Source organism: Silurus aristotelis (genome assembly GCF_946808225.1).
Source record: "Silurus aristotelis genome assembly, chromosome: 3".
Classification (NCBI taxonomy): domain Eukaryota; kingdom Metazoa; phylum Chordata; class Actinopteri; order Siluriformes; family Siluridae; genus Silurus; species Silurus aristotelis.
This window is the reverse complement of record NC_139576.1, coordinates 11,021,193-11,045,498: the sequence shown is the minus strand read 5'-3', so window position 1 is coordinate 11,045,498 and position 24,306 is coordinate 11,021,193. Positions and strand designations below refer to the sequence as shown.

Sequence of the window (24,306 nt, the reverse complement as noted above, 5' to 3'; positions counted from 1 at the left end):
TCAAGTCCAACATTAAAAACACTGAGCTACAGTCCACTTCATTAAACGATGAGGTGGTCATTAATCGGATTAAAAATTTATTTTGGGATATTATTTAGATCAACAAGGAGCATAAAACACATTAAATACATATATACACTGATTGTGGGTTGTATTGAATGACTGCTGATTTATTAAGCATTTATTCTGGGCAGGGTTTTGTTGGGTCTTGAGTTTAATCCAGGAAGGCAAACAGATTTAGACACTATCATGCACACATTTACATACATTTAGGGTACATACTGTAACTGGACCTTATGTAAACTGACACACACACACACACACACACACACACACACACACACACACACACACACACACACACACACAGATTGTTTTACTATATTCTTTCCAGTTATAGGCAGTAACTAAGATTGCAGGTTGATAGTTATAAAGTAATGCATGTGCAGGTTAATCCAGGAGAAAACTTTTGTTGTGTTAAACAATGGCTATCGTTGCCACTCCCTCTGGATGCACCATGCTTGCAATTTTTCAATTTAACAGATTCATTAAAGGCATAGCCGTGTCAGTACACTGGTCTCCACCCTAATAACCTATGAGAGAGAGAGAGAGAGAGAGAGAGAGAGAGAGAGAGAGAGAGAGAAGAGAGAGAGAGAGAGAGAGAGAGAGAGAGAGAGAGAGAGAGAGAGAGAGAGAGAGAGAGAGAGAGAAAATAGTATTTACTCTTAAATAAATGATATGACCATAATATGTATCTTTTCCCTTGGAGAAGGAACATAGTGGACAATTTGTAAAGCTTTAAATTGTGGACATAAAGTGAAGCTTTAAAGATACGTGTCTGTGCGTATGTGTGTGTGAGCTTCCATAAGGTCTAATGATGTACCCTAATCCATTTAAAACATATATTATTAAGGTATATTCATATTTCCATTTCAGAGATACATAGCAAAGATACAAAATGGTGCTTACAGCATGTTAGTTCCAGCCCAGTGACAACTAACAGCTATGCTTGAAAATATCATTGTAACAACTCAGCAGAAACAGTTTAGACTTGTATTTCCTAGTTTTCAGATTACAATCACTTTACATCTGTCCTCTAACAACCCAAATGCCCTAAACAGCTAATGATCAAGCCCTTAACCAGTCAGGACAAGTGTGCTAGACACAGACATGTAGAAGTTAAAGGGGAGAGCAGAGGTCACTCCTGGCCTATGCCTTCAGGCACGAGCTTCTGTCTTCAGAATGATGAAGCAGTGTGTAAAGCATGCCTAACTGCAGCAACACAGCCCCCGACTGCAAAATGAGACTAGCAAGAGACATTCATTTCTGTAAGTGCTGTTATTCCTCCCTCTAGCGGGAGGTAAAGGTATTACACCGCCCATCTGCTCAGAAAGAGGAAGGTGCGCTGCTTTGGTCTGGTTCATGTGTGTGTCTGTGTATATACGCTCTCAACCTATTTGTGTTTATTTGTATTAGTGGAGATGATCTCAAAGCCAGAAGGTAAGCCTATATAGATATCTATGTATCTATGGCATTTTATCCACTGTATTTGTGTCCTATGTTGGTTAGGAAGGTTTAGACTGTGATCACCTTGGGCATGAACAGAATGCATATTGCATATAAATATAGTGTTATTATGGGCGAATACTTTCATCTATTGGGGCGCATATAGGCCCTGATATCTCACTGAATATATCTATTGGAGGTTATGATATAGACTATAGACATGTGCATGTAGGCTATGGCTTGGTAATGAAATTTGCATTTGGCAATGGAGGTGATTTTCACGGCGTCGGAACGTGGATCGTGGCCCGGTTTGGTGCATATTTAATAGTTATGTTAAAGCAGCGCGTTGTTTAAGGTAAAACGTGTCATGCATTAACAAAATGCTTTTTCTACTATTTTGGGTTGGTTTCTTTTTAAATTTTATTTATTTTTTAATCCCCCCCAGCGGGTTTAAGCGAGAGCTGTTCTGGTGTTCCTCTCCGGCGCGCGCTGCAACCGCTGTTTATTTCCCACACCAGACATTCTAATGATTATTGTGCAGAAGAACAATGCTTTCACGGCAGGGAATGAATTTGGGATCTGGGGTGGTGCTCTCTGCGTCTTAGACACAAATAAAGAGATAGTCAAGGCACAAGGACAGAGAGCAGAGGGATTCATTCATCACCACATTTTTTTGCTGTGTCTCCTCTTCTGACTGCCCAGCAGATGTTCAGTTCTGCTCAGACAGCAAGAGAAGCACCCCAAAGGCGAGGAGGTGCAGGTAAAATGCAATGTACAGTAGAGGCTCTTTAGCTTTTTGTGTGTTTACACAAATAACATGGGGTAAATACTTCCTTTGTAAGGATCACAGATCTTTCCAAAAGACACATTTATTTGAGCAAACTCTGTAAAAAAAGAAAGAAAGAAAGGAAGCAAAAGAAGAAAAGAAAAGGGTGTTACACATGTGCATGCTCTCCAGACTTAGGTATTTTATCTGCATCGGAAAGAAATGGACCATGCACTTCAAAGGTTGATGAGCTGTAATTTTCCATCAAGACACATGTGCTAATTTTGCCTGCAAGCAGAAAAAGAAAGAGATTGATGCAAGTCATTATCCAGTCATTCATGGTCTTAGGGGGTTAACAATCTCTGCCATCATGAATTCTGCAATCAGGCTAGTGCAAGTTCACCTTCAAATCTTGTGGCAAGATGCTTTAGGTACAGCTATATATTTGAAACTGTATCTGGGTAGAAATTTGTTATAGTGTTGGCTAAAAAAAACATGAATTAAAAATGGTTTTATCCTTGCGATTAAAGGAGGTCTGGGAATGATGCTAGATAGAAGCCAAGGCTATTTGCAATAAGACAGTGGTTCTATATCTCTGGCGAATGTTATTAATTTGTTTTCCCTAAGAATGTATACATTCATACAGTACACATATATGCATACAAATAACAGTGTCTGTCTGTGTCCTTGTGCCCGCCTAGTCTCAGTAAATCGCCTGTAGTGAGCACTTAAACCTTGGGCATCTCCATTATTTGCAGATATCATAATGGTAGCATAGAAGGATCTGTTAAAGAGGACTGAAGTATGCGCCTGTATACTCAGACAACTGATGCATCCTTAATGTGAGCTGAAGTTTAGGCTTGGACACCCACATTAGTGCACAATTTATCATTCTACCCCAGTTTTACATGCTTAATTAAACTCATTAGCTCATTATCACTGGCCTCAGGCAGAAATTGCTGTTTTAGAAGAAGGATAACACAACTTAGGACTGTGCTTCTCAAGGACTTCTGTCTTTTGCTATATTTACTTACATATGTATACAGATGATGCATGCAGGACAAACGTAAATTCTTTTCAAACTATTTTTACAGTAGTATCAAATTTTCGGGCATACAGATGGGACTGGGAATACAGCAGAATACCACATATGACACAACTGACCTAAATACCTTTCCCCAGGGAGTGAGCATTACCCTGATCTCAGAACAGTCACGTCCTGCATGTGTAGTGCTCCACAGTTTACTCCATTGCTTTAATGTTTCTGCAGTGGTATTCCCTCAGTCATGTAAAAGCAGGCTCTAGTATTTTGGAGGGAATCCAAGAGGATGTGTAATAAATATTGGCTAAAATGTTACCTGGTAAACCAAAAGATCACGTGGATACAAAGTGCACCACAATGCAATTATTTATTTGTTGTTTTTTCCGAATGCTTCAGAGAGCCTTATCTCACTTATATAGGGCAGCCCAAGTCATAAATTCATTGACTATTCTACTGGGAATGTCAACATTCTAATAAGATTGTATTTTGTACTTCCCAAATCTCCGCTCAGTTGTAAAAGCAGCTACTGATGTATTTGCATTTAAAAGCATGGCAAGCTAGTTGTGTGCGTTAGCCAAGACTGAAAAATACAGAATTTATAGGCGGACTTTATGTAGCTATTCAGCATTTATGCATTCTTAATAATGTCTTGGGTGAAAAGAAGGCAGAACAGTTCAGCCATGAGATGCAGTGTTTTAATTTTTTAAATAAAGTCTGAAGGGTGCAACCATTTTCACTTAATGAAATGTTCAAACCTTTGCTAGAATCAGAATTATTTAACTTTTTTATACTACAAAAAGTGTCCTAAATGACTTTTGTCACTGTTTCCACACCTCCCAATGTTGCTCTAATCTGAAAAAATTGTCTAGCATCTGTTTAAGCTAATGAATATGCCTAGTAAAATAGTTGCTACCTGCAACCAGACCACATCCTCTGTTTGCTCGAGTAACAAGGGTCTGTTACATTTAAACAGACGTATTTAATGAAAAGGTTTTCTTTGGAAAAGCCAGTATAGAGTAGTTTTCTTTTTCTGTAGTTGGACCAGTGCAGGAATTAATCACAACCAAAACACTGACGATGAAGTCAACAGGTTAATGAAGCTACTTGTTCATTGTGCAGTTGTGAATCTCAAATAGATTCGCAGTCTGCTTGTCCAAGGCTAAAGTTTTCATCCATTCCCTGAATTTTAAAGCAAACGCTTTACATAAGTCACTTATTCATAACTGAATAATATATAAATGGCAAATTCTATCATTATATTTGCCTAACTTGCTCACATCAGTAGTCAACCCCACAAACTCCCAGCTTCTGTCGGTCAAAGAACATGAATAATTGATATCTGTTTCGCCCTAGTACTTTCACACATCCTGCCATAACACTTTTTTTTTTCTTGCTTCTTAAAAGGCCAGAACGCTCCTGCATAACAAGTTACTAAGAACCAAAAACATTTGCCATTTTTTGCACACAGGCTGAAAACATATAACTGGTAACAATTGGAAGATTGTTTAAATGAAAATTTGTCAATACAGTGATGGAGTGGCAGAATGATCACATCAAAACCACATTGTATTTTGCCAAACCATCACTAAAGCATGGATGCTTAGTCGGAGGCCTGGCTTAAACGATTTGTGTTCTAATTTAACAATACATCAGGCTATAATACAATATTAAAATATAATACAGCTGCTGTAAAATTGCAAAATACTGTAAATAGGCACCAGTTATAGCTAACAGGTTTATTCTTTTATAAAAAAAAAAAAATGCTGATAAAAGAGTTATTGATTTACTGATCAATTACTGTTAAGAGTTACTGATAAGAGTTATATATACATAATTCATGTGATCTACCACAAGCAAAAGATTTTTGTTGCCAGTTTACTGACTCACATTATAATATAATATAATAGTAGCAATTTTTTACTACAGGCTTCCTTATTTTTATGTCGGGAACACTTGCCCATATTCAAATAAAAAACAATTCTGACAATTGTTAAAATATAAAATGCAATAGTTGCATGTAGTGCATGAAAAAAGTACAGCTGGTCTCAAGGTACAGTAGGAGCCATAAATTGGAAGCAATTCAATTGCAATTCAATTCATTTTTATTTGTATAGCGCTTTTAACAATGGGCATTCTCTCAAAGAAGATTTATATAGATAATGTGGTTATAAAGAATGAATACGATTGTTCTTTACAATAAAGAAGCAAACCAGATTTTCAAGCAATAAAGCAAAACAATAACATTTTCACCACAACAGAGAACCAGAATGAGGTGATGAAAGGCAACCCTTAGATTATTAAGCTATCATAGCTCTATGAGGCAACATCTGAAATATACAACAAATTGTGAGCACCCTATTTATTCTCTTGAGTTTTTTATATGTAAGACTGATTTTAAATTATATCAGTGTGTACTTAGAGAGACAGCAAGCGATTCAAACCTTAGACAAACTTCTACAGTATTTCAGTGATTACTGGTTTACTATTCTAATAAAGTCTTTTCACATGCTTATAGATCATGGTTTAATTTTAAAGGAGTTAAAATTTTAGAAAAAAAGTGGTGATAATTTTTGATTTGCAGGACATTAGGAACTAATTTGTTCAAGCAATGCTTGTAGAATATGCACTATTTTGTCTTCATTTGTCTCCGGTCTAGAAAGTATGGTATTTAAAGACTTGATAAACAATATATTAAAATTTTCCAGGTTTTTTGGATTTGTTGATCTCACTTCTCCTAACAGACGTTGAAGAGTTTTTCTTTATCTGCAATAGACATACAATTTCTTTATCTGAACATACATACCAATTTCTAATGCTTGAAAACGTTCATTGTGTGTGTGTGTGTGTGTGTGTGTGTGTGTGTGTGTGTGTGTGTGTGTGTGTGTGTGTGTGTGTGTGTGTTGACTCCCTTGGTGTAATGACTGAATGAAGTCAGAGATTTGAAAGCTAAATGTCATTGCCTGCAGGCTCTCTTCTCTTGCTCCAATTCCCAGTATGCTCTGCTGTAATGGACTCATTATTACAATACCGTAAATCAGTCAGCATGATCTCCTTAGCTTGTCAAATCGCGGGTTATACACACAATGTCCAGTTTCACTTTTATTATGTCCTTTTCTGGTTTTACAGTGGGCCCGTTGGGCATTTCATAATAAATAAAAGAAAACGGATGTCTGTGTAAATTGTTAGGCTTCAAAAACAGACATGAGAACAACGACAAAAAAAACCTGTCCCGTATTTTTTGTTTCTAAAGTAGACTTTTTTTAAGGAAAATTTAAGTTTTCCCTTCTAAATGTATTCCAGCAGAAATCTGTTTTATATTCAGAAAGCTGTTTTAGTCATCATTTGTTACAATGTAAAGTGCAATGCAGGATTGCCCAGCCCATCCCTGTTGCTTCAAAGTGCTACCCCTCACTCTCTCCCTCCCTCTTTCATACAGGAATCAGCAATGGTGTATCCTTTTGATAATGAGACATCTGGACTGGGCATCTGCTGTTGCTCAGTGTATCTGTTGCTTTTTTTTTTTGGCGATTAACAATGCCCATGTGGCTCATATCCCAGGACTTTACACATTCTTGGGTGCCATTAGCCATGAGTTTATGGAGATTTTTGGAAGCAGCTAAGCTTTCCTATGAAGAGGACACATATGAATAGGTGAATTGGGCACAAATATTTCCACTGGGGTCACATCATGTACACATAAAATGCCCAAGATGACAAGTATCTGTTCAGATTTTTTATTCGATGATAGAAAAGGAGAAAAATCTGAACGACTACTTGTCATCTTGTGCATTTTGTTTGTAGGGTTTTAAGTGTACGTGATGTAATCTCAGTGGAATTATTTGTGCCCCATTCACCAAAGCATGAGGTAACTCCAAAGGAATTGTGTGTGTGTGTGTGTGTGTGTGTGTGTGTGTGTGTGTGTGTGTGTGTACGCACAAGTGTATCTCCCTGCTCAGATTTCCCATTTCTTTGGCAGCAACTGTAGTACTGCAGAGGCTATCAGTAGGGGATGAAAAAGTATGAATAGGAAAGTGTCTGTGTGTGGGGGTGTTTAGGGAGGAAATGTAATTTGGATAATGACTCAAGGTTAGGTGAGTTAGTAAGCAACACAAATATTTTAAAATCTATATTGCATTGACATTGAGGTAAACTGAAATTGTCTTGGTTAACCTTGGCTGTGTACCGTTTGTGAACAGTATCAATGTGAAAATATGAAAATATGTACGGTTCGACTAATTGTGTCGACTGGGTTGAGAGTGCTGTGGAATGGAGGAAGTGGCAGGGCTGAGATAAGAATAGCAAATAGCTAAGCTCGATCTGCAGAGGAAAGTCATGCTGTTTTCTCTATATTGGTTAGATTTTTTTACTGTTTTGTTTCGAGGTTTGGTGCCATGACCTGTTACATGGGCGATGTGGCTGGGGGGTGGGTAATTAGGGTATGTTAAGCAGCAATCACTTAGCAGAAAATCAAATCTTTCCTTAACATCACCCAGTAGTCCCACTCACTCCAAATGTACAATAGTTCAGTAGTACAATGTATCCTTCTAAAATGTGTTGACAAAAAACGAGTACAAACATATACAGTAGATTAAGAACAAGAGCTTGACTACTCCATTTTTCTCTCTCCCTCCCTCCCTCCTCTCTCTCTCTCTCTCTCTCTCTCTCTCTCTCTCTCTCTCTCTCTCCTCTCTCTCTCTCTCTCAGGTTGACAGCAAATTGGTACAGCCATTACTCGGTGTCTGCTCTCAGACCTTTGGCCTTTACATTTCTATAGCCCACCCACAAAAAGCCCTGGACCAATAATAGAAAAGATACAAAATCATCATGGACACAGACTCTGTCCACTCTGGCCACTCTCAGCACTCACGGGGGTCAAATAGACACAGGTAACTAATCACTTAAGAATTTGATTAAAATGTATTATTATTTTTTATTTTTTACTAACAATGGTTATTTCTTTATCCTTTTATTTAGCATAAAAAGTCTGATAATTTTAGCATTTATTTCTAAATGTTGTTAAGCCAACAATAAATGTCATAAAACATCATAACAGTTACATAGATCTGAATATTAAGGTTTGTTTCAGCTCCAGGAAATACATTGCTCAGCTTACATCAAGCTTTTGATGTAAAATGGTTGAACAAAGATCTTACACTATTGTAACATTTAACCTCTAGTCCTATTGTAGTAACTTGGTATAACATGCTTAATATTAAGTGCTTAAATTATGAGATGGAAATAAATTTTAACAGAAGGGAGCCCAGTGCATATGAGTGCATGTGATTAAGCTAGTTTAACCCACTTTTTTTTTATTGAATCCAGAGTTGTGTATGTTGACATGCACTTAGCTTTAAGTCCATAATGCGAACAAGCAAAGAAACAAATTAACAAATAGCAAACAAATAACTAAATAAATCCCATTATTGTATATAGTACGAATAATAAAATGACAAGAAGTCTCTTATATTGGCAGATATTTTGCCAGTTGAAATGATCATGTTAATAACCTCTAATGTAGTTTCATTTAACAATCTCACTTTCAACCAAGCAGTACAGCAGTTTTAAGACAATGTCCATTTACAGCACTATCCAAATAAAAATGAATTAAATAATTTAAAATAGCACTTGATCCAGCACATCCTACTGTTTTATAGAATTAACTAAATTCAGCAGAAAGTTTGTAATTTAGCTCAGCATGAGAAATATCTGTGTTTTCTCTTTCTTCATTAATAAGATGCCCTGACAGTTAAACTTAAGGTTGTTAAAAAGATCCAAAATCACATTGTGTCCCATCATGTTTTAATTTGCATTTTGAATAATAGTTCAAGGTCACAATCATGTAAATTATCATCATGTAAATGTACATGTTCAAAATGCAGAAGTCAACCTATGTCAATGTTTTGTTTCTTTTTTATCTGTTTTAATTTAGGCCAGACAAGATTACAGCAAGGATCATTTACAGCTGCAACTGACCCTTTAAGGCATTCTTTTTCAGTAGTTTGCTTTGAAGCATGTTATTAATACCTCCCCTGAACTTTTTATTAACTACACTCAAACTAATAAAAAGCTATGATGTGAAGAGAGTGAGAAATGTAATTTAGGTTTGAAAGTGCTTGACAAATTCTCAGCACAGGCGCTTTTACAAATGGATTATATATATGGGTAGGATTTGTCAGATCAGAATGATGCAGTTTTCAGACAGATTAACAACAATAGAAATAAGTACTTTGTATTGTTTGCAAAAGCTTTAAATTGATCTCTTCCATCTCTCTGTGTGCCTGATGACTTACTACTCCAATTATCCAAATAGAGCTACTAAGCCACAGGAGGGACAGAAAAATTATATCAGTGTGCTTGTTTTAACTGCTTCACCAAAAACTGTGTCACAGGCAACAGACACTGCTCCATTTATTGGCAAGATAGAAAGCTGTTTTGCTGATTTTTTTTTGGCTGAATTTTGGCAAACATGAGAAAACAGATTGCACTTTTTATTTTGCTTTCTTAATCAACTACAATACTTTGAAAAATTGTGAAAGTCCTGAGAGATCACTATAAAAAATGTGTTAAAGAATTTAATCCTTAATCATCTCCTATTAAAAGCAGAGGGAGATCATATTCAAAATAGAGATAAAGCAATGGACTATACTATGTGTATATTCAGTGATTTGTAACAGTATTTGCCTGAGTCTTGACCATATGTGTTGTGCAATGCAGTGATCGCAGTAAAGACAGACACAAACCACGAAGTCATGATGACAGCAATCGCTCCGACAAAAACATCACCATCAGCAGCCTGTCTGCACAGAGGAGTGACAGAACAGACCCCGGCTAGCACAGAGCCTCAGGTGAGTCCACTTGTCTCATGTCTATAAGACGTTGTGACAAACATGTAACATGTTTTATAGTATGGTATACAAATGGAACAACACCTTTCTTACTTTGCCCTGAGAGAGAGAGAGAAAGAGAGAGAAAAGCACACAGATGAAGAGGTCAACAATTGAAATACTCAGAGGATAATTATCATGTAGTATGATCAACATGAATTTATTTAATTAGTGTTTCTCTCACGTGATCATAAAAATGTCTGGTTTAAAGGCTAAAAGCCGAATCACTACTGCCGAGGGAGACTGAAGGAAATCTTTTTGTTCCTTTGTTAGGCTTCTTTGAGACAAAGAGACAGAGTAAGAGAGAAAGAGAGCGATGCTCTCGGCGTTACACACCACTCTGACCTAGTTGTTTCTCACAATGGGAGAAGCCACACAGCCACAATTTTTACAAGTCTTGTTTGTTTGAAATCATTTTGTGTATGTGTGTGTAATGCTAGATATAATAAAAAATTCCCATGCTACATGTACAATGCAGCAATAAGCATGATATCAACTCTAAAGTAAGTGTGTATATATATATATATATATATATATATATATATATATATATATATATATATATATATATATATATATATATACACATACACTTTTTTTTATTTTTCTGCTTTTTTTCTCATTAATCTACACTCAGTACCCCATAATGACAGAGCCATTTTATTAAAATAAACTGAAATATCACATGTACATAAGTATTTAAATCCTTTGAAACAACATTTGAAAATTAGTTTTCTCTTGATCATTGCTGAAATATTTCTACACCTTGACTGGCATCTACCTGTGGAAAAGTTGGTTGATTAGACATGATTCGGAAAGGCAAAAACCTTTCTATATAAAGCCTCACAGTTTACAATGTGCATCAAATTTTGACAGCAGAACTATAGGAATAAGACATGGGTTTTGATTAACAGGTGTTTGGAAACTTGAAGAAAGGGAATTATATTCCTTAATAATATATTAAATGTCTGGTGTTTGGACCTCACTGCTTTAGTGTCTCATGTGTTCTCTGGCAGTGCTAGAGGGCTAATGATAATCCGTGACTGGTTGTCATGCTAGCTTGAAGATCTATTCTTCCCTGTGTAATGCAGCCTTGTTGACTCACTTGTTCTTTATGATAAGTGTCAGAGAGTGATGGTGTGTAAAATTCTCTTGACTTTGAAGAAACTAGAGACAGGCAGAGGAATTCCTTCAAGCACTGTGCAAATTCTTTCTTAGCTACCATGTTTACACATGCAGATATTTGTAAATTATGCATGTACTGAATGGAATACCTTTAGGACAGTTTTATTATAGAGGTCCAGGGAACTCTTCAGGTGTAAAATGTTCACTACTGTAGGAAGCATCAAGTTTGTTGAGAAAGACTGCAATCATGTTTTAAATGTTTATAAATGTATAGGTTCCAAATCATTTATTAATATGAACAAAAACACATCATAAACAAAATATATATGAACAAAAACACAAAAAATAGACATACTATTCAAATATAACATGATTTTATCTACTTGATTGAATTTTTTTTTAGTTTTGACTGTTGTGGCTGAAAACTGATGAGGATTCTCTGTTGAAGTCTCTGTATCTCTGTACAGTATGTGCATTAGCTCACACACTACTAAGGCATGCAAAGCTGTATACTGAGAATGATTCTAAGGTGGAAGATGAGCTGCCTATTACTTGATTCTGAACACACACACACACACACACACACACACACACACACACACACACACACACACACACACACACACACACACACATTCCTGGTGCTGATCCTGTTGCATGCTGACAGTGGGCACACATTCTCCGTGTTTTTTTTCCCAGTTTCTTCCAGCTGTCCAAAATTATGCCTTTGTGTAGACTGACTATGATAAACTCTTAGGTGTGAATGTGTATGCGTTTTTGTGTGCTACGCGTGTAAATGAATGGATGAATCAATAAACACAATAATACAACCCTAATTCCAAAGAAGTTTGTACGCAATGATTTTCAAATCTCATAAACCCATATTTTATTCACAATAGAACATAGAAAACATATCAAATGTTTAAACTAAGGAAATCTACCATTTTAAGGAAAGAAAATAAATTTGATGGCTGCAAAATGTTAAAATAAAAATTTGGTGACAGGGCAACAAAAGTCTGGAAAAAGTCAGTGTTATTAAAATTCATTCTGCAACTAATTAGGTTAATTGACAACAGGTTAGATGATTGGTTATAAACAGTGTACAGTGCATCCAGAAAGTATTCATAGCTCTTTACTTTTTCCACATTTTCTTATGTTACAGCCTTATTCCAAAATGGATTATATTCATGATTTTCCTCAAAAATCTACAAACAATACCCCATAATGACAACATGAAAGAAGTGTGTTTAAAATCTTTGCAAATTTGTTTAAATAAATTAATAAAAAAATCACATGTACATTATTATTCACAGCCTTTAAACAATACTTTGATGAAGCACCTTCTGGTCCAATCACAGCTTCAAGTTTTTTTTAGTATGATGCTACAAGCTTGGCACAATAATATTTGGGCAGTTTCTCCCATTATTTTTTGCAGAACCTCTCAATCTCCATCAGGTTGAATCTGGAGCACAGACATTTCAAAAGGAAAATCACAGAGTTGTCCCGTAGCCACTTCTTTGTTATATTGGCTGTGTGGTTATTGTCATTGTACTGTTGGAAGATGAACCGTCGCCCCAGTCTGAGGTCCAGATCGCTCTGGAGCAGGTTTTCATCAAGGATGTAACAGTACATTGCTACATTTATCTTTCCCTTGATCTTGACAAGTCTCCCAGTTCCTGCTGCTGAAAAACATCCCCACAGCGTGATGCTGCCACCACCAAGTTTCACTGTAGGGATTGTATTGGCCAGGTGATGAGTGGTGCCTGATTTCTTCCACACGTGACACTTGGCATTTAGGCCAAAGAGTTTAATCATTGTTTCTTATGGTCTGAGAGTCCTTCAGGTGCCTTTTGGCAAACTCCAGGTGGGCTGTTATGTGCTTTTTACTGGACCATACAGACCCTACATACTCTTCCATACAGGCCTGATTGGTGGAGTGCTGCAGAGATGTTTATTTTTCTGGAAGGTTCTCCTCTCTCCACAGAGAAATGCTGAAGCTCTTTCAGAGTAACCATCGGGTTCTTGGTCACCTCCCTTCTCCCCCGATTGCTCAGTTTTGCTCCAGTGTCCTGGTGGGTCCAAACTTTATTATTATTATCCTCTATTTACAGATTATGGAGGCCACTGTGCTCATTGGGACCTTCAATGCTGCAGAAACATTTTTGTTCTCTTCCCCAGATCTGTGCCTCAATACAATCCTGTCTCTGAGGCATACAGACAATTCCTTGAACTTCAAGGCTTGGTTTGTGCTCTGACATGCACTGTTAACTGTGGGACCATATATAGACAGGTGTGTGCTTTTGCAAATGATGTCCAATCAACTGAATCTACCACAGGTGGACTCCAATCAAGTTGTAAAAACATCTCATGGATGATCAGTGGAAACAGGATGCATCTGAGCTCGATTTTGCAAATCTTTTTCCTTTTTTTTTTTTTTTTCAATAAATTTGCAAAGATTTCAAACAAACTTCTTTCAAGTTGCCACTATGGGGTATTGTTTGTAGAATTTTTAGGAAAATAATGAATTTAATCCATTTGGGGGAAAAAATGCTATAACATAAAATGTGGAAAAAGTGAAGCACTGTGAATACTTTCCAGATAGTTAAAGTCAAGAGACTCATTTACATCTTCAGTGTATCCCTGGTTGAAAGCGTCGATTTGGAGCATGAAGGGAGTTTGATGGATTGAGCCTCTTAGATGCATCTGTAAATATTTACACTGGTGTCTGTCATAAACAGTAAGGTGCGTATAGGTGATTACTTTGACTCAGTGAACATCTTTAAACACTGCCTCTTCAGACAAATGTGCATGTGCTTCTCAGATTAACTACCTTTGCAGCATGTTTGATGGCCTAGTTGTTGATGTCTGTAATTAGACACTCAAGTTATTTGTTGGCATGCTTAAAATTTGTTTTTAAACATTGTCTCTGAGACTTTTCATTGATAATCCTAACTGGATAACTTTCAAAGTGCCCCTGCCTCGCCTTACAAATATTTACTATACATAATTTTAAGTATACTACAGTTGGCTTAACTAAACATATAGCACGCTGAAAGTAACTAAAAATGCTCTTTGCACTTGCTTTATACTGACATATGTAAATAAACTTGGTATTGGATATTGAGTATAGTCTGACAAATCCTTCCAAGATACTTTTAGTGCATCACTGATATAGTTTTCATATGAAAGAGAGAGAGAGAGAGAGAGAGAGAGAGAGAGAGAGAGAGAGAGAGAGAGAGAGAGAGAGAGAGAGAGAGAGAGAAATAATTGAAAGTATCAGATCAACATGCAGTATTAGTACAAAGCCTTTTTTTCTCTACAAAACACTAAATACATCAGGAAATGAAAGTTGACATTCTGATATCTTTTTTTTTTTTTTTTTTAAACCAAATCTCAAACCCAAATGTCTTCAGTGTAGGGGTTTTTGTTATTAAAATGATTAAAATTGAAAACATACACAACAATGCCCGGGTTATATCTTTATAACCCTGGCATTGTTGTGACTAGAGTTATAAGAAATAAGGTTTGTTTTGCGCATGTATGAATTTTTGTAGCGGCAAACCCTAGCGATATGGATTCTTTAGCGTTTTATGTCCAGCTTCAAAAATTTCTCTTAAAACAGGAAATCCTGACAATTCTCAAACACTCACACACACACACACACACACACACACACACACACACACACACACACACACACACACACACACACACACACACACACACACACACTTCACATCTGTTTTACCCAAATGTAATCTAACAAATGTAACTATTTAATTTAATTTTTCCATCTATTTAATGTTATTTAATTAATTTAATTTGTCAATTAAATTGATAACTTAATTTAATCAATTTAATAAAATGTTTTGGATTTATTTGATGTATTCTATTTTATTTATTATATATTGGCATTTATATGTGCTATATATACTGTATATGTGTTACATGTTTATAGACACACATTATGACATTATGACCTTATTATGACAGCAATACTGTAGATCATAGACTCTCCATTGCTTAATGACGTGTTTGAGATATAGTTATTGCCTTACAACAGCTTATATTGCCAGCTTCTTGTAGGTATCCTGCCCAAAATGAATGCCTAGTCACACAGTATTATTTTGGAAAGAATGAGAGGAAGAGGGATGAAAGGGTGGAAAGAGGAGAGGTTCAGGACATTCGCACACTTGTTTATCACTTGATCTCTTCCTGCTGTTCTCTGGCACTGTTGGAGCTCACAGTTTGCCACTGTTAACCAGGAGGAAATGAGTGTCTCTCAGTCAAACAGGACACACGCACAGAAACACACACCGAGCCAGACACACACACACACACACACCCACACAAACACACACACACGGGTGTACATGCCTACACATCTCATTCTTTCTTTCTCATTTGATTCTCAATTTTTGTGCTATAATCAGACTGATAATGACTCTATTTTGCTCACCAGATTTTTTGCTCTAAAGTAATTATAAATAGACGTGTTTCAATGATGTTGGGGAAACAGCGCATGAGTGGGTGTGATTTTCCATATCTGCTGAACCGGTGTTTTTTTTTTTTTTACCTAATTTGCCCAGAAATGCTTTTAGGCTCAATCTTAAAAGCCTCTTCCTATTGCTAACAACCAGTTTTGTAGATAGTCATTACTTATGACCTTCTTCAACCAGAATAGGAAAAGTTTATTATCAGCCAATCATCTGGCTGCAGCAACATGCATAAAATTATGCAGATGAAAGTCAAGGGCAAACTTTAATGTTAATTAAAGCTTGGTGGTATTTCTTTCTTGATTCTGTCAGATTCTTGTGATCATTTTTTTATGTATTGATTAAGTATTTTCCTGAATTTGATCATTCAGAAACCTGGCAGAGATCTCTTTTTTGTGGATCATGGTGCATAGAGAGACTCATCTTTTTTATTAAAAACTCAATTATTTACTCAACTTAACTAATTACATGTACTGAAAGAAGCGAGTTCAGTACATGTGAGAGTTTTTAGTGTTTAGGCAACAAACAATGAAATAGAATTCATTAACAGTTCATTAATGCACAGACAGCTCATTGTATTCTTTTTTTAGTAGTGTACATAGAGGGAGACCATGCCTCAGGTTGTGATCTGTGCACTTGATGACACTCTGGCTTTTTAAGCATTTTTTTTTATGACTAATGGATTGAAATGATTGTAGGCTAAAATATGGGCATCATCCAGACTTTTAATGAGGTCAGGTCTGGACTTGGAGGTTGATGTGTGCAGATTTACCTCTCATTCATAGCTGCTTATTTTTTCTGGTGGTTTCACTGTAATTCTTAAATAATTGATTGTTTATGAATGATTTGCTTGAAGACCAATAAGTAAATAAAAAGGTGATTATAATGCAACATACCACAATTTGGCTCAGCTATTTATATTGCAACAAAAGAAATATATAAAAAAGCATAACAATAAAGATTAATTGATTTGAAATAACAGTTTCTCTATTCAAAAACATGGTCTCTTTCCTCCCTTATGCCAGGATGATAACTGGGCCGAGACCACCACCGCAGTAACCGGTACCTCAGACCACAGTCTCTCTCAGGAGGAGCTGGCCAGTTTTGGGAAGGAGACAGTAGGTAGCGTGCATAAACAGAGCTTTGTGCGTTTGCTGCCCTTGGCCCTGACACTGCTCCTTGGACTGGTGGTCCTTATCACACCGTTAGCCTTTGTGGTGTTGCCACAGCTGCTGTGGGCTGAGCGTGTGCAGTCCTGTAGGACAGCCTGTGAGGGCCTCTTCCTTTCATTGGCCTTTAAACTGCTGATTCTAATGCTGGCTGGCTGGGCCCTGTTCCTGCGTCCACCACGGTCCACCCTGCCTCGTCTGGCTGTTTACAGAGCACTGCTCGCTGTACTTACCTTGCTGCTCCTGCTCTCCTACTGGCTCTTCTATGGTGTGCGCATCCTGGACACACAGGTGTGTATTCGTATTTAGTATATAAAAATGGGATGTTTGTGTAATGCATTTGAATTAAAGGTCTACTATAAATACTGAAATGATTATCATGATGAGCTTGAAGAACATTACGAATATGGCACAATGAGTTAACAACAACAGTTTTTAGAGTAGGGACACAGCACTAATACATGTTATTGTAGTTGATGGTGCTTTTAAAACTCGTACAACCTCTCAGGACCTCCATACATACATTGCTTAGTGTTCTGTTCACTGTAAATACTGAGTAATTCTTAATAGTTAATGAATAATCTGTTAAGATATATATCTGAATACAAGCTGATTTGTAAATTAAATCATGGTTGCAAGTGATTATGAAGAAAACATGATGCAAAATTAGTATTGTGAAGCAAAAGAAAAATCCTATAACAGCATGTCCCAAAGTTTTCTGTTCCTCTTATACCACAGCAATGAGTTCCTGTTAGCTGTTATGCTATGCCAGATATAAACGCTTCACAGATATAAACACAGTTATAACAAGTAGTTACATAATCAAATGTCCTAAAGACTTAAAAAATAAATGTACTGACTGTTATTAAGGGCTTACACTTTATCTAAAAACATGTTCAATAAATATCCTTTAAAAATCTTTATAATAAAAAATTTATTTGAACTAGTGCATTAAAATAAACCTCAGGTAGTAATCATTTGTTCTGAGGTTGATGAAATACTTGTGTGTCTATGTGACAGGAAAGTTCACTAGAAAGCAGCGTGCAATGAACAAAACAAGAATTGGCAAAAAGTGTGTTAATTTGTATTTTTGCTGTTGGTGTGTGTGTGTGTATGTCTGTGGGGACAGGATGAAAATTATCAGGGTATAGTGCAGTTTGCCGTATCGCTGGTCGACACTCTGCTGTTTACACATTACCTGGCTGTGGTGCTATTGGAGGTGCGGCAGCTGCAGCCATGCTTCTCTCTGTGTGTCACTCGCTCGACCGATGGAGAGACACGGCACTACAACCTGGGCCAGCTCAGGTAACACACACTGTGGTTTTTGGCTGTCATTGAATCTGTTATACTGTATATATATCCATTATATATCATCACTGATGCTCTATGTGGTTTTCCTGATTCAGCCATAATTAATTTATTTAATTCAGGCCAATGTTTAACACAACATGCACCTCTCCCTCCCTCCCTCTCTCTCTCTCTCTCTCTCTCTCTCTCTCTCTCTCTCTCTCTCTCTCTCTCTCTCTCTCTCTCTCTCTCTCTCTCTCTCTCTCTCTCTCTCTCTCTCTCTCTCTCTCTCTCTCTCTTTCCCTCTTTTTCTCTTTCCCTTTTCTATCCCTCTATCCCTTGTTCCCGTTCCCCCTCCCACTGCCTCTGGAACTTCTTTGTTCTTCCTGTTTTCAATTATTTGAATTTTTTATTCCATTCTCCATTCACTTTGAGTATCACTCACAAAGCCTGTCTGTTTATTCACCAACCTTCTTTAAAATTCAGACATTCCAGCACTGTTACTGCATTCTCATGTGTGAGATTTAGAGAAATCATTGTAGACTTGTAGACTGGCCAGGCGCAGCATTTTACTTCGTTACTGTACTTCCGTGTTCAAGTATCTGTACTTTATCTGAGAATTTTCATTTAGCTAAACTCTTAGTTTACTACGATTTAATGTGAAATATCGTACTTTATATACATACATAGATACATAAATAGTGTTAAGAACCTGTCAAAAGAACACAAGGTAAACCCATGGTACTGGTGTAAGGTTTTTCTCGGTGTCACTTGCCTGTCAACCTAATTACATTCCAAAAGCAAGTAATTATTTACTTTTACTGAAGTAATATTAAAGCAGGGGAATTATTTTTTTTTTCATCCACCAGTGCCAATGACAATATCTTTAGTCTAATTAAATTCATTATTCTTTTTTCTGTGTGTAGTATTCAGAGGGCAGCTCTGGTGGTCCTGGAGCACTACTATAAGGATTTCTCAGTACACAACGCTGCGCTGCTAACTGCTGCTAAAACCCGGACAGCCAAACACCTGGCTGCCCTAAAGGTCTACAATGTGGATGGTGGGTTCTGTACACCATGCTTTCTTCATGCCATGGTTTGGGCTCAAGTCTAAGTTCACAGTAAGAAGATAGCGATTCAGCTGCAAAAATCTTAGAGATCTCCAGATACACAGACTGTATTTAACATGTTTTTTTTCCAGGACATGTGTGGTGTTATATGTGACAGACTATGTGGATGCACTGTGTTAATAAGAAGGAAAATATGTTCATTTTTGAGTAGAATTACAAGAGAAACACACATTCTTTTCATTTCTGTGGTTTAAAAGATAACTGAATATTATGATTATTATTATTATCTAGTCTGTTACTTGATATTGTAACTGTGTGTGTGTGTGTGTGTGTGTGTGTGTGTGTGTGTGTGTGTGTGTGTGTGTGTGTGTGTGTGTGTGTGTTTCTCTCCCTGTCCTCTACAACATTTAAAGATAATCCCAAAGGCTTTCTTTTAGACTGTAAGATAAAACCATGGAATGCACTGAGTGCCCATGATGTTTGTGTGTGTGTGTGTGTGTGTGTGTGTGTGTGTGTGTGTGTGTGTGTGTGTGTGTGTGTGTGTGTGTGTGTGTGTGTGTGTTTGTGTGTGTGTGTGTGTGTGTGTGTGTGTGTGTGTGTGTGTGTGTGTGTGTGTGTGTGTGTGTGTGTGTGTGTGTGTGTCTGTTTTCTTCTGCCCTGAAGGCATTTTCACCCCTCAGGAGTTCATCCAACATTTACTTCAGTTACAATAGCACATATTCATTCAGAGCATATTCATTAGTGGTTGTTCCTATTGAACAGCTTATATTTTGTCATCTACCTGCCGAAACCTGATTAAAAACAATCCTCTGGCCCTAGTACACACTCAGTATTTACACGTTTAATCCTACATCAAAAAGATACTGAGCTGGAATTTGGCTACTACACAAGGCATATTTAGCCACTCTGTGCCTGGATCTACCCTCTAAGAGAAAGTACACAAGTACACACAATCTTGTGGAATTTATTATAACAGTGTGTGCATAATTGTATGTTAATTTTGTTAATACACTACCAGTCAAAATGTTCAGTTTGAATCGATTTCTTACAATTTTCTATTTTATTGATTCCATAGATTTCTGCACCTATAAAAAAGAGATGTCTAATTAAGCTTTGCATGGACTTCTTGCATTTTCAGTCCCAGATAAGCAACAAGCACCAAGCTAAGCACTTGTTTGCTGTTTCTCCTAAATAAAATCTACTTTACTTTAATTTCTTTGAAAAAAAAAAATCCGTTTTTATGTCGTGATTGCGGTTATGGTGTAAGATCAGGGTATTTAGTTAGAGTTCTTGGTTCTGAACAATGTGCTCACATTGTATTCAGGCACGGTGCTGCCCTCATGTGGTCATCTAAATCAGTTCTGAGCCAGATAGAATAATCTTTATTTAACAGTGAAGATGCCAATTTATTTTTATCTCCAGAGATGAACAACAAAACCAGAAGTGAAATAGTGCATCTTCAAAAGATAGGAGGTGGAGCTGGAGGTAGCAGACCTGAAGATGTTGAGGCTTTTGTGGAGTGACGAGGATGGACAGAATTAGAAATGAGTTTATTAGAGGGACAGTGCATGTAGGACGTTTTGGAGACAAGGTGAGGGAGGCGTGATTGAGATGGTTTGGACATGTGCAGAGGAGGGGCATGGGGTATATCAGTAGGAGAATGCTGAGGATGGAGCCACTAGGAAGGAGGAAAAGAGAAAGACCAAGGAGGAGGTTTGTGGATGTGGTGAGGGAAGACATGCAGGTGGTTGGGTTGAAAGAGGCAGATGTAGAGGACAGAGGGGTATGGAGACGGAGGATCTGCTGTGGCGAGCCATAACAGGAGCAGCCGAAAGGAGAAAAAGTTTATTAGATTTAGGCTTTTTAACCAGAGCATGGTTGAATAGTCACTTTTGATCCACAGGTGTTGATTAATTATCTATAAGCCCAGATAGTATTAAAAAAAAAAAAAAAGTTTTATTGATGCACTCATTCATAGTGTTTATATGTTGATATTGTTTCTATAGTAACAAAATGAATTGTATGGTGATAACTGTAAATAGATAACAAAAACTACAAGATATCTTTCTTGAATATATAAAAAAATAAGAACAGGCAACTTTCTATGGTATAAATCAGACATTTTATAATGTGCTGTCATAGAAAAAATACAAACTCTTTTACTGATAGCAGCATGATGTCAAAAATCCCATCGTTTTATCCCATCCCATCCTCCCATCTTCCTAAAACAGTGAAACATGTTTTCCTCCGTAGAGAGAAATATAGCTGTCCAAGTTATTATACAGTGTCCAGGTCAAGTTTTTTTTAATGGGTGTAAATCTCAAGCTCTAAAATTCCATCATGCTGTTCTTCATCCTGTCAGGTCCAGGCAGTGACGGTGCAGCGAGTCAGTCTCGAGCCAAGATAAATGCTGCGGCCAGGCACAAAGACACCAGCCACAGTGAGCTTTACTATGAAGAGGCTGATTATGAGAGAAGGGTGCGCAAACGCAAAGCGCGGTAAGAGAAGAGTTCAGAACCATCTGTGATAGTTTGATTTTTATACCCTCACTGTTTCCAACTCACTGGCTGTTTCAGCTGTGGGTTTTCACTTAACTGCAGAAACAATCGCAGGATTAATATTTGTTTATGTTCTCAAGGCTGGTGGTGGCAGTAGAGGAGGCGTTTACACACGTGCGTCGGTTGCAGGAAGAGGAAAAAAAGAAGCCGCCAGGAGACGTGATGGAGGCACGTGAGGCAGCACAGGCCATTTTTCCCTCCATGGCACGTGCGCTACAGAAATATCTGCGCACAACTCGTCAGCAGCACTGCCACAGCATGGACAGCATCCAGAGCCATCTCGCTTTCTGTATTACCAACAACATGAGTCCAAAGGTATACACACATTCAAACACAAACACACACACACACACTATAGAAGATTAATTGCAAGGACAATTTTTGGTGTTCATGAATGCAATATTTATTATGAAGACTAATTTCTAGGTAATATTTCTGCATTTATAAAAATGCTTACTTCAGAATATAAATGCAGTTCTTATTTCTATGGCTACTGTGTTTGCTTTCAAGTTAGTGTGCAAATAAAAAAGTATTTTGTCTATTGTGATGCTTAGGTGTGTCTTTTTTTGTAGTCTCCTGTTTGTGCTCAGAGCTATGTTCTGTCAACAGGCATTTCTAGAGAGCTACCTGACACCTAGTCCCACTCTGCAGTACAACAGTGAGTGCTGGCGAGCTCTGCAGTGGACACTGGTCAGCGAGGCGTCTGTCACCAGCCCACTGCGTCATGGCACCGAGTTCCAGCTCAAAAACAGCCACTTCTGTCTGGTGGTCAGCAGCAAGGCCATCCCTCAGCTCAGAATCAGTGAGGAGTACGTTCACCCAAAATCACACAAGTTTGTGCTACAAGTGCAGTCCGAGACCTCCGTCTGACCCGCGGCTGTGTCCATCGCTTTTATATACGCAAAAAACTCAGAAACCGTGTTTCTGTTCTTGCTTTTTTTTAGAAATCACGTTTCTCATATTGGACATATTTTGATATGCAGCAGTGTCTTTTTTTTTTTATGAAAAGTATTTATGTACAGGACAGATACTTGTATTTGCAAGTGGGAGAGTGTGTATTATGTGTGTAGGTATGTGTGCTGTGCAGTGTTCAAGAAATAAAAAGCTGCTGTTTATTAATGGAGCGAGCAAGCTGAACTGTTATACCAGAACTGTGATCATTAGGAAGTGTTGTCTTGTCATGTAACTTGCCTGCCAATTAAACTAAATATATACGAAGGAAGGAGGACAGAGAAACATTACCCACAGTTAAATGAACGTTTTAAACACATTTCTGAAGTAATGGATGACATTTATGGCATTTGGCAGACACCCTTATCCAGAGCGACGTATGTTTGTCTCATTCATATTCAAACTGAGTAGCGGAATGGTTAGGGGCCTTTGTCAGGGGCCCAGGAGTGAGAGATAAGTGAGGCTGGGATTCAAACTCATGACCTTCTGATCAAAAAATCCAATGTCTCAACCACTAAGCTACCACTCTCCAGTAACTCTCCAATTTTTGATGTAGAAGATGAGACAGTGTTATCTAAGTGCACGAAAAGTGTTCTAGTGCACAAATTTCTCATTCTCAATTTAATAATTGTGGTCAAAGCACAAACTATATAGGACACACAAGCCCAGGAATGCTGCCTATACCCTTTTTTTTGATAAACCGTATAAATTCAGAGGGCTTAACACCTTTTTACCAGGTTCATTAATGCAGCAAAAAAAACTACCTATAACTTTTTTACAGCCCATAAAAACTCTTTTATACATGTATTTATAGGACTTTACATTTGTTTTGTTGCCTGTGTCCTCTGTGTGTGACGATATATGATGAATCCCTGTCAACTTGACCTGTTTGTGGTTACCTATTAGTCGAGTTTGACAGCCATCACCTTCTTCTGCCAATTTCTATAACGACAAGAAACTTTTTAAAATCACAGTCATCCAGTGTATTTAATATTGTTTACATTAATATTTTTTTTGTGTACATACTTTATGTCTGTGTGAATCTTATTTATGAGTATACGTACAAACATCTAATGTATCTTAGCATGTAAATATTCACCTAACGGTATTCATATTTTTCCTGCTATTGTAGGCCTTTTCCTTGTCGTTTTCTTCTGAGATCATGAAGTTTAGCTCCTTCCAGATCTTACCTTTTTTTTTTTTCTTTTTTTCATATACATTTGCTCTTAAAAAATAACTTCCTCGTTTCTAATAAAACTTTGTCTTCATGAGACAATAAACAGATTTCCTGTTACACTGTGTTCTCTTTTTGTAGTTTCGAGTTTATTGTAGTCAGGTTCTTATTCTTATACTCTCACTGAGCACTTAATTAAGGATATTATACTAATTTTGGGTCTAGTGAGTTTCACTTTGCTCTCAAAGCAGCCTCAGTTCTTTGTTTAGAAAGACAAAT

The 24,306-nt window shown here is 37.2% G+C and overlaps 1 protein-coding gene across 1 annotated transcript; it reads left to right on the top strand.

Annotated features, from left to right (window-relative positions):
- Positions 1–1,372: 1,372 nt before the first annotated feature.
- Positions 1,373–24,137, top strand: vangl1 (VANGL planar cell polarity protein 1). Its single transcript, XM_083537056.1, is given in 10 exon segments — positions 1,373–1,500; positions 8,019–8,200; positions 10,029–10,112; positions 10,114–10,159; positions 16,845–17,279; positions 18,118–18,293; positions 19,202–19,335; positions 21,707–21,842; positions 21,983–22,217; positions 22,512–24,137. Coding segments are annotated over 9 exon segments (1,569 nt in total). The 5' UTR covers positions 1,373–1,500; positions 8,019–8,138; the 3' UTR covers positions 22,773–24,137.
- Positions 24,138–24,306: the final 169 nt, after the last annotated feature.